The sequence below is a fragment of the Ochlerotatus camptorhynchus genome, unplaced genomic scaffold, assembly GCF_037179485.1.
Source record: "Ochlerotatus camptorhynchus isolate MF236.1 unplaced genomic scaffold, CSIRO-AGI_Acam_v1.1 ptg000074l, whole genome shotgun sequence".
Lineage (NCBI taxonomy): Eukaryota > Metazoa > Arthropoda > Insecta > Diptera > Culicidae > Ochlerotatus > Ochlerotatus camptorhynchus.
In genome coordinates, this window is record NW_027040564.1 from 1036055 (window position 1) to 1047455 (window position 11401).

The following is an 11401-nucleotide window of genomic DNA, read 5'->3' on the forward strand; positions in this document are numbered from 1 at the left end:
AACAGTTTTCCACGTTTGTTTATATCGATTGGCGGTGGCATTTTCCGTCTAATCTAATTTTCCACCCGTTATCAGTCTTATGCAAACGATTGGCACTCGAGCTCAACGATAAGAGCTTATTGATGGTTGGTTTGCATAATTGGATGTCATAAAAACCGATAAGCGAAATAAGCGCCGAACGGAACCCAGTTTCGATGTCCATGTAACGGTTACACATTCTCCTCGGTACCTTGACCACTTTCCGGCGGTCTATCGCGCATGTCCGCAGTCCACATTCCCGCCAAATCGACCATCTACCTGAAGGTCTCGCCGTTGCCACAACAGGCTCAATTGTGTTGGGACACTTCACGGTCAACGGTTGCTATGGTCATATTCCTTTGTTTATTTCCGACAAATAGTTTGACACTCGTTCTCCGTAGATTTCTAGTACTTTCGTCAGATTATTGTGCTCTTCCATCCGTTGCGGATTAAACTTGTCCCTCCGGTCCAGCCATACGATCTTCCAACCATGTCCATTATCAACATCTATCATCATAACGAAAACATCTACAACGTGGAGAAGAAACCTCCGGAACGTCCACCGAAACCACCGCTATATCACTCTCGCTTCGAGCACCAAGTCCGTCGGGAGACCAAGTCCAGCAAGGATGCCCATCGGACGATGGGTTTTGCCAAAATTCCTCTGCAAAAACCGGACGAATTCCTCAAAAAGAACTGCGGTATCCGCTTTCGAGCTACCAAATCGGCACCGGTTAGGCTATGTGCCGGCCACAAGCCTCCCGTGCCCAAGAAAAATGAGCTGGCAGGCTCACAGCAGCAGGTGATGAAGTGCGTTGACTTCAAGGTCGAAAACATCAAGAAGGTGGTTAGTACGAATCCCAAGAAGGTTCGACCGCGATACGCGGACACCCGGAAGGGAGATTTTCATGATTTGGAAAAGTCGGGTCTGGTACCGGTTTACATGTGTCAACCGAAGTACGGCAAGATCCCGCAGTACCTTCACCGCCGCAAGAAGGACCTGGAAGCGCAGAAGCAATGCGTGTTGGACAAGATGGCTGAAGAGAAGCCTGCCTGTTCGGCGATATCCCAAGAGGATCGATTGGAACTGTTGAAGGTCAGCTGGTCGAACCCTAAAGCACTTGGTAAGGGATTTTCATTTGAAATCATTTTCTTAATTTCAGGGCTTGAAGAAAAACTGGGAAAACCTACAGAGGGAATACCAAAGTCTTCCGCTGTTGATTGACACTGTGCCGAAAATGATCCGCAAAGCCAAATTGGAGAAAGCTCTGAAGGAACTGGAGAAGGATATTCTGATGATGGAGAACAATCCTTACATCTACATTTACAACGATGACGAGTAGAGCAAGCATCAGCAAAAGTAATTAATGATGCTGAGCTATCCCGGATGTTGTGTTCTATTTTGATACCTTCTGGTCAATATCATATAAGAATTGCCTTTTTAATTTTTAACTAAACGTAGTGTGTGACTCCGAGTGCTTTCGATTTTAGGAGTAGTATGTGAATTGTGCAATAAATTTGATAAAATCTTTCGTCTTCTAAGCAATGTTTTCTTGTTATCCGGCAATTTCGTCTCGGAAGGTTCGATAAAAATCTAGGAAAGTTTAGAGGGTTGATTGGGGACAGTTGGAAGGGATGAACCTAATGAGAAGTTCGCAGGGTTTGTAGCTGGTCACTATTTTCAAGTCTGTCACTAAAATGTAACTTTTTTCATCAAAAAGTCACAAAAGTCATTTTTGTACGACCAATGTTGAGAGTATAGAATTTGACTTTCAAAACTCACATTTAACCACACCTTGGTTTGTTAAAAAAATTGTGTTAAAAAGATTCATTCAAAATCAATTTGACTGAGATGGAGAATAGTAACGTTGACGGAATCAGTAATATTTTGAGTTTTTTTTTTTTCAATTCCGTAGATAGACGTTCAAGTCCGTTATTTTCAAAATTTGTCTCGATTATGAAATTTCAATGTTTTCCCTTTCCTGTGATCACGAAATTTCTGAGGTTTTGAACAAATTATAGATCCAATATTCTGGTTATTGCGGCAAGTGGTGCGCAGCAAGCACGTTCGTTTGCACTTTTTGCACCTTGCTGCTGGTGGGTGGGCTTAGTAGTGGAGTGTTGAAGACAGTATGTTTATGGCCGGAGTTGGAGTTGCTAAAAGTTTATTGCAGTGAAGAAGACAGTTCCGATGAGGAATTCATCGGTTTTGATTAAGATTTAGCAACAGAACGGTTTCCGTTCCAACCTTGGTGGCTTGAGAAAAGTTCTGATAATGATCATTCACAGCTTCCGGAATCAACTTTGCCACCTCACCTAGAAAAGAGGAACTGAGGAATCTGTCGCAGAATGGCAGAAAAATCCTATTCCAGAATCTCCGTCGGAGCTGGGGTCTTTCACTGGTTTTGATCATGAATCACGTTCAAAATCTTTCCCGAAACCTTGTTCGGCATCTCGGCAAGATCGTGATGGTAGCTAAAAAGTGCAGACCCTGACGGAGTTTTCAAACCCAGAGCTTGATTCTGGAAGCGAGACGTTGGATTCGGATGGCAGTTTTTTCGGGGACGAAAAAACTTAACGATGAATCCTGATGAATGTGGGCGTCTTAGTGAAATACCTGTGTAATGAGAGAGAGAAGGATTAGTAATTTCCATTTAATTCCACTACCTTATTTGCTTATCCTTGACAGATAGGCGTATTTCTCTCGCTGTCATTATTAACGATGTAGTAAGGATTGCAATGGAATGATATTGAAAGATGAACATGCTCAGTAGACTGATGCAAAATTTGACTTTTTCGCTCCACAGTGCTTAAATGGTTTCAATTCGGGTTCTGATTAGCCTCTCAAAGTTACAACTCATTTGGTTAGAAACAAACTTCACACAAGCCATTTGAAGTTTACATGTAAATTATTATGGGAAATCTTAACTTTTTGTTCATTGTCTTCTAGATGTTTTCCATATTGAGCTGCGAAACAATTCGATAGCCATTCTTATACAACATTTTCTCAGCTACAACTCTGCCGAAAATCGTTTCTATGTTTCAAGACAGGAAAATGTTATTAATTATTTAAGAGATTGGTAAACTTATGACATGATCAAGCAGCTGCTCTGTAGGCAACACTGTATTTTGCAGTGTGACATAGTAGCCATAGACCAATGAGGTACAGAGAGAGGTGAAGCAGATCGTGAAATATTGTTGTATTAGTAAACCAAAAAATCAACGTAAACGCAAGTAGTGACGTCACTAATTGCTTGTATCGTACAGGGGTTTTACTCACACAACTTAACCGATTGCTTCACCTCTGTAATCCAGCTCATTGGCCATAGACGAGTGCACGGATGGATTTGAGTTCACTCACTCGACAAAAAGTGACACAGCAGCGGGGCCCTGTTTACTAAAAATGAACACATGGATAATACTCACGTAACATTTGAAACGGGTCTATCAACTTATGTACGCAAAACTTGTTAAGCCTTTTTCGCGCGAACCGAATACGCTCACGTAAACTAACAACACTATCGGGCAGAGGAAATTCTCCCCTTCCTGATAGTGCTCTTGGTGTGCGTGGGCGTACTTCGGTTCTCATGAAAAGGGCCTAGCAAATTATTTACAAAAGTTGATAGGCCCTTTTCAAATGTCACGCTAGCATTATACATGTGTTCATTTTTAGTAAACAGGGCCCCGCTGTTGTGTCAAAAAAATTTCAGTAGATGAACTAAAGTTCACCCGTGCACAGGTCTATGATTTTTATTATTATTAATTTATTTGATATCAGTGTTCACTCGGCTGTCGACAAAAGCAGGCCACTCTCGATGTGTGCTACGCGATCGTCTGTTTTCTCGGCAGCAACCATTGTGTGGTCCTCCTCATTGTTCTTCATCAGCAGTTCTTTCGGTCGATGCGTCGTCGACTTTGGAAAGCAACCGTTTCGTGATGAGTGTGTGAGTGCTGACCACGTTTTGCGTCCATTGCTGCAATGGACGCGCTCTGACCCTCGTTGGTGTACAACAATTTGCCATACAATGAAACCACTGGAAGCGGCTCCAGTTCTGATGGAGGAGGCTTTTTGGATAGCGGAAGATAAAGTGTTTATTGTGTTGTACCTTTTGACTATAGTTTTAAGATGTATTGTATAGTGACCAAGAATCCTCGGCTCTGTAAAGTTAATTCGAGCCTTATCAAATAAATTAATAAACAAAAAAAAATAATTTATTTGATAAGGCTCAACCGAATTTACTTTACAGATCCGAGGATTCTTGTTCACTATACAATACATCTTAAAACTATAGTCAAAAGGTACAACACAATAAACATTTTATCTTCCGCTATCCAATAAGCCTCCTCTACCAGAACGGGAGCCGCTTCCAGTGGTTTACTTGTATGGCAGATTCGCCAACGAGGCTGAGAGCGCTTCCATTGTAGCAATGGACGCAAAACGTGGTCAGCACTCACACATTCATCACGAAACGGTTGCTTTCCAAAGTCGACGACGCATCAACTGAAAGAACTGCTGATGAAGAACAATGAGGAGGACCACACAATGGTTGCTGCCGAGTAAACAGATGATCGCGTGACACACATTAAGGCTCTGAACCATTTGGTGGATTTTTTTAACTTTTGGTTAAAATTTGACAGATGGAAATTTATTGATTAACCCTGCTATCCGAGCGTTGTTATTTCTGACAGACAAGAAGTTAAATTTTGACAACCTTGGCTCGAAAAACCGGTCGATCGACAGCACGGTGATTTTCGAACATAGAAAATAACTTTCGAAATGTCACTTTTAACCACGAGTTAAATTTAACTCATGGTTAAAAGTGACATTTCGAAAGTTATTTTCTATGTACGAAAATCCCTGTCCTGTCGATCGACCGGTTTTCGAGAAGAACTCAGCCACGGTTGTCAAAATTTAACTTCTTGTCTGTCAGAAGTAGCCACGCTCGGATAGCAGGGTTAATCGATAACTTTTCATGTGTCAAATTTTAACCAAAAGTTAAAATAACCCACCAAATGGTTCACAGCCTAAGAGTGGTCTGCTTCTGTCGACAGCCGAGTGAATACTGCCATGATTTTTGTGTCCTATTCAACGCCCCAGAAACACCAATGTTGCCTGGTGAGCAGTTGATTGAGCATGATCATAAGACATCAGCACATTGAACCATTGATAACTTTCGATCCTTGCATTTGATCAAAACGTGGTCTTGAGCAAAGTTGTAGCTGGGAAAATTTCCTACAAGCACAGTTGAAAGCTTTTGAAGCAGGCCGGTATGGTGAATTATTAGATAGACATGAACAAAAATCTTGGTTTTACCATAGTAATTCCCATACAAACTCCAAATGGTTTGTGCCATCTCAATTTCTCACCAAATGGGTTCAAATTTTAAGAGGTTAGTCAGGATCTGATTTAGAATCGTTTAAGTATTGTGGAGCGAAAATTTCAAATTTTGCATCACTCTAATGCACAGTTCTGGAAGATTAAAGCTGAAGAACAACGTGGCTTTATTCGTGAAAACGTCAAGCGTATGACAGTACTGAAACGGCGCAAGAACCGTTTTGCGGATCATAATCCTAGGAAATTCTACACCTACATTTTTTAACGTACGTCGGGAAAACGGAGAAAGTCGACAAGTCTGCAAGAAATTCTTTCTGAACTCTATTGGTTATACTGAAAATTGTGGGTAAGTATTTTGGGATTTTAAAGGTTAATTAATTAATAATGAATTATTTTTTTTTATAGGAATGTTGTGCACAGAATAAGAACTGGAATTTTTCCTACACTTAATTCTTCTCATCAATTCAGAGGAGGTTAATGTAAAGGAACTGACACTGAAATTTTTCGAAAGTGTTCATACTTTTATGGCTGCTGCTCTTCTCGGAACGAGTGTATTGTTAATGATGCTTCAAAGTCGGCTTATGTGATGGTTGGTATCACAATAAAAAAAGGTAAAATAGGTAGTACCATCTTTATCGAAATGTAAGTGTTGACAACCATCATAACTAGATGATATGCACATTTTTACGATAGGTACCTTAATCAACGTTATTTAAACATGCGCATTCAATATCGACGATATCTAATTCTCTATTTCAACACCTTTGCCTCTCCTTTTCTTATCCTTCACCGATGCATCTACGCTTCTATGTTGGATCAACTTAACCGTTTTTTAATATTCGGATGATTTCAATCGACTCGCATAAGTCATTATCTAAGAGCCATCTCATGATTATCTATTTGAATGCAGCTTCCATGTATTTGGTCATCAACATTACACTGGCGACCAGGCTCAACCCGAGCAAAGCTGAAGATCAAATTGAAATCAAAATTTGCTGTTATGATGTAACTTATTTTGAATACTCCAGTTGATCTCATTTTGGTTGACTTAACGGTTAACACAGCAAAAATGAGAGCAAATTTTACACTGTTGAAGCAAACGGAAAACTAATCCTGCTTTGAATGAAATCAATTTGATTACTGATTTTGCATTCATAATGTTTAACTGAATACGGGCCTAGAGTAAATGGTTACCATTCATGTTTCTCAAGCTAAAAGACTTAGGCTCCAATCTCACCGCGGGCAAGTCACGAATGACCTAAAATGTGTTAAACAAATCAGATAAACGATAATCATTAGTTCAACGACAGATGAATTTCAATTAAATTTTAAACAAGACGTAAACAGCAGAACTTCAAGTTAAGTTGCTTTCATTTAAAACGTCTTGACTGCATAATGAAAGCACAATATGATATCAGACTTATGTCGCAACATTTGAAATCAAAATGAGTTTTCATTATGATAGGAACTGCACACTTTAATATCGATTTGCTTTCATTTTGTTAACCGACTTTGCTCGGGAATGCCCCCTCTAACATTGCTCAATAATAATAATATTAGTTTAGTTTTCCTACTAATCTGCCTATGCTTCTTTCTATTATTTGGATCAAATATCAGTGCTAACATTTGAAAACGGCGCAAAAGCCATTTGTAAACAAATGGTTTGTGGGCCCTTTACTCGCTACCCGAAGAACGCCCACGCAAACCAACAGCATCGTCAGGAAGGGGAAAATTTCCCCTACCCGATGTTGCTGTTGTGTCGCGTGGGTGTACTTCAAGTAGTGAGTAAAGGGCCCACAAACCATTTGTTTACAAATGGCTTTTGTGCCGTTTTCAAATGTTAGCACTGATATAATCAATACTAAACTACTTTCATGTGTGCTAAGACCAATCCAAAAGCGGCCATAAACCAATAAGGCATCTGGGCGGAGAGGAATTTGATAAATAATCAATAAGTGGTAATTTAAAATCATTGTGGAGCAAGAGGTAATTATTGTCAATAATTCATAAATTATTAGAAATAACCTTATTCATCCTTGTTCTTGTTTTCGTTCGAACCGTATTTTCCATACAAAAAATTTGGATGGATTAACCTCGGAAATCCAGTAAAATTTTGCAGTTTTAAAAAAATGGGTATTAAGAGTCTGGTCCGTGTTTTAGAGCGATCTCACTGTAGTTAGTTCATGCGAAACATGCGTAACACGGCAGTAGGTGTTCATTTCGAATGAACATCGATGAAACGTCAAATTGGTGTTATTTTTGTTTTCGTTGTCAGCTGATTCGGGCAGGAAGAACTGCGATTTTTGTATTTTCTATTAATATTTGTGAACTTTCCGCGAAATTCGCGTCAACATTTCTACCGTGGAATGGATAAAAGTCGCGTCGCGTTCCTATAGAAGAAAATGTTCGCCTTTGTGAACTACTTGAAGAATTTAATTTACAACATGTTGGCAATATTTTCTTTCGGTCGGAAAAAGCTCTCCAATACGTTGAGCATCTATGTGAAAACCAATACGGGAAATACGCTCTCGGTGGATCTGGAACCGCACATGGACATCAAAGATGTGAAGGAGATGGTGGCCCCACAGCTGGGGCTCGCTCCGGACGAGTTGAAGATTATCTTTGCCGGGAAGGAGCTATCCGATACGATCACCATTAGTGTAAGTACGGAAGCCGATCAAAGGATGGAGTTGCGTCATCTTTCGATGTCCTTTCAGGAATGCGATCTAGGGCAGCAATCAATAATCCATGCGGTCAAGGCTAGGACGATGCCAAAAACGGCAATCAATGGCAAAACAATGCTGGAAACACCCATTTCAGAAGAAAGTCCCGAGGAATTTGCTTCTACAAAACCACTATGTGAAACTTTGACCGACCTCCAGATGACGGAGGTTAACGAAAAGTCAGGAAGTCCGGTCAGAGAACGAAGGAAGGCACATTTCTTCGTGTATTGTTCCCAGTGCGAAAAGGTATGTACTGGCAAACTGCGAGTACGGTGCGGAATCTGCAAGAGCGGTGCCTTTACTGTCCATCGGGATCCGGCCTGTTGGGATGATGTTTTGAAGAAGAAGCGCATTACGGGACACTGCGAAAACTATGAAATTCCTTGTGTGGAAAACGAACTGGGGGATCCACCGTTTACCGAGTTCTATTTCAAATGTTCCGAGCACTCTTCCGGTGGTGAGACGGACTTTGCTGCTCCGCTGAACTTGATCAAGACAAACCATAAGGATATTCCCTGTATCGCGTGCACGGATACGAGGTAATTGACTCGAACTTAATAGAAACATCTATGAATTAGGTGCCAAATCAATCGCACATTTGAATCGTTTCAGCGATACCGTCTTGGTGTTCCCCTGTGAGGCAGGTCACGTCACTTGCCTGGACTGTTTCCGCCAGTACTGCATATCTAGACTGCTGGAACGTCAATTTCTGGAACATCCTAACGGTGGATATACGCTACAGTGTCCCGTAGGTTGTGCGAGCTCCTACATCGAACATGTACACCATTTCAAGTTACTGTCGAAGGAACAGTATGAGCGGTACCAGCGCTTTGCTACTGAGGAATATGTTCTTAGAAATGGAGGGGTGCTATGCCCCCAACCCGGCTGTGGAATGGGTCTACTCGTTGACGCGGAATGCAAACGAGTGCAATGTCAGAACGGCTGTGGTGTAAGTCCTTCATGGTTTTTTTTCGCATTTCGAAATGCACTTATTCGATTCGTTTCAGTTCGTTTTCTGTCGCAATTGCCTGCAGGGCTACCACATAGGAGAATGTCTGGAAACGCCGCAACCAAATGCGGGTGCCGCACTGAACTATACCATCGATCCACTGCGAGCGTCCGAAGCGCGATGGGATGAAGCTTCCAAAATTGCTATCAAAGTTACCACCAAACCGTGTCCCCAGTGTCGAACGGCGACAGAACGAGACGGAGGATGCATGCACATGGTCTGCACGCGATCTGGATGCAGCTACGAATGGTGCTGGGTCTGTCAGACCGCTTGGACCAGGGACTGCATGGCAGCGCACTGGTTTGGTTAGAGCTACGAGGGCGAATGTATCTAGGTATACAAATTTACGTGTTGGAAATGTTTTTTTTTGCCATACGTGGAATGATTGAGATTGAGATTATCCAAATTTAGCAAGTGATTATTAGTTATATTTTTTGGAATAAATATTTTGTTATCTGAAGTTTAACTGTTACCGTACTGGTTTATTAAAATTATGAGTACCCAATTTGGTCCTCATCACTATTTTCGAGCCCCATCCAGCAACTGAAGCCCACACCAAATGTGTTCAAATCCCGCCGCTGCCGTTATTTTCTTTTGCAATTTTTTTTTATACTCATTGAGAAAATGACGGCTTTGACATTTATTTACCTATTATCTCGTCAGGCCTAAGTGTCCCTATAATATTGGGCCCGTACATAAATTTCGAAATAGAGCTTTTCTTTACTATTTTTCACTAGCAACCTACAATATCCATTTTTATCGTCCAGATGACGCATTGTTCACGGACACGAATTTTGTTCATTTAAATCAAAAATATAAATGGTCATACTCCATACATAGGAATTATTCCAACTCTCTTAGATTTTTTTATGAGGATATAGCTTGGAGCTTTCATATTTTGAAACTTTTTAGTTATAGATCTTAATTCGTCTAAATCAGTTCCCCTAGGAATCATCAAACATATTTTTCCGAGACAAAATATTCAGATCATCCCGAGCAACCTGATCCTCAATAGGACTAGTAAGATCCAATCTGAAATTATGGGAACTCTCGAATTGCTTCGCAATTTACTAAGCTTTTTTTCCGAATTTGTGATAAATTTTTTATCACCTTCTTTAGAAGAGGGTAGGTGGATAGTTCCGTTAGCGTACGGCAGTATGAAAATTGAAAAGAAGTTGAAAATGAGCGAAGGGCCATTAATGCGACAGTTTTTTTTTAAAGTTAGACGCACATTTTTTGCCTAACCCGTACGATGTACGCGGAGACTTGAAGTATGTCTCCAAGTCTACAGGCAAAAAATGTGCGTCCTTGTTTTGCTCATAAACTGACTGCGGCTGTGGAATAGTTCTAGCGACGTTTTCATCACTACCTAAAGCCCTACGTTAATAAATTATCACACTAAAGCTGCATGTTAGCATTTCCAACCAACTCTGAAAATCGCTAACTTCACGTATGAAGTAACATAAAAACACTTTGAATATAACAACTCAAGGCGGGAGTAGCCGTCAACAAACCTGATGATGATACAGCACGCAACAACCACCCTAATGCCTTCTCTATGAGATTACCAAGTTGGTCATGACGAGAGGAGCAACACAATAGTTGGGTTAAGAAGAATTGCATTATAACACACCATCGACTGGAAATGCTCTCGCAACGTGGGGCTTTAGGTAGTGATGAAAACGTCGCTAGAACTATTCCACAGCCGCAGTCAGTTTATGCGCAAAAGAAGGACGCACATTTTTACCCTTCTTACAAAGAAGGGTATAGATATCACTTGAAAAACCGACTATCGATCCGAGGCCCGGAGGGTCGAGTGTCATATACCATTCGACTCAGCTCGACGAGATCGGAACATGTCTGTGTGTGGGTGTACGTGTGTATGTGTGTATGTGTGTGTGTATGTAACGAAATGAATGCGCTCACGTTTCTCAGCAACCGCTCAACCGATTTGGACAAACTCGGCGCCAAATGATAGGTCTTGGGGTCCTATTGAACGCTATTGAACGGTTTTGGAATCGGTGAACCGGTTCCGGAGATATGGCCGGAATAAGATCCGGTGAATATGGGCCTTCACGCTGGATTTAACGGAAAACGTATCAAAACCATCATGCGACACATCAAATTACTACAGAATTCAAAAATAAGATCAATGCAAGTCGTGTTAAGTGTTCCAGATCACATTGGACACACTTGGACATGTTCCGGGTACCCCGGGGAAGTTGCTTGAATATGAATTGAATTAAAACGCATTAAATCACATTAAAATACGATGATAAGGTGATTGGTAGCCTCACCAAATAGACTACACCCGGA

At 41.0% G+C, this 11401-nt stretch overlaps 2 protein-coding genes across 2 annotated transcripts; both read left to right on the forward strand.

Annotated features, from left to right (window-relative positions):
* Positions 1 to 340: 340 nt before the first annotated feature.
* Positions 341 to 1377, forward strand: LOC135697561 (enkurin). The gene is made up of 2 exons (XM_065217323.1): positions 341 to 1114; positions 1182 to 1377. Exons 1-2 carry the CDS (start codon positions 509 to 511, stop codon positions 1359 to 1361), a joined length of 786 nt encoding a protein of 261 aa, XP_065073395.1. The 5' UTR covers positions 341 to 508; the 3' UTR covers positions 1362 to 1377.
* Positions 1378 to 7627: 6250 nt separating this feature from the next.
* park (parkin) lies at positions 7628 to 9486 on the forward strand. The gene is made up of 4 exons (XM_065217324.1): positions 7628 to 8013; positions 8071 to 8615; positions 8689 to 9025; positions 9084 to 9486. Exons 1-4 carry the CDS (start codon positions 7756 to 7758, stop codon positions 9393 to 9395), a joined length of 1452 nt encoding a protein of 483 aa, XP_065073396.1. The 5' UTR covers positions 7628 to 7755; the 3' UTR covers positions 9396 to 9486.
* The last annotated feature ends 1915 nt before the right edge of the window (positions 9487 to 11401 follow it).

Excerpts from the sequence above, each read along its gene's own strand:
- LOC135697561 (XM_065217323.1), top strand. The coding sequence starts at position 509 with ATGTCCATTATCAACATCTATCATCATAACGAAAACATCTACAACGTG. Across the intron at positions 1,115-1,181 it reads ATCGATTGGAACTGTTGAAG|GGCTTGAAGAAAAACTGGGA; the intron begins GTCAGCTGGTCG and ends TCTTAATTTCAG.
- park (XM_065217324.1), top strand. The coding sequence starts at position 7,756 with ATGTTCGCCTTTGTGAACTACTTGAAGAATTTAATTTACAACATGTTG. Across the intron at positions 8,014-8,070 it reads CCGATACGATCACCATTAGT|GAATGCGATCTAGGGCAGCA; the intron begins GTAAGTACGGAA and ends ATGTCCTTTCAG. Across the intron at positions 8,616-8,688 it reads ATCGCGTGCACGGATACGAG|CGATACCGTCTTGGTGTTCC; the intron begins GTAATTGACTCG and ends GAATCGTTTCAG.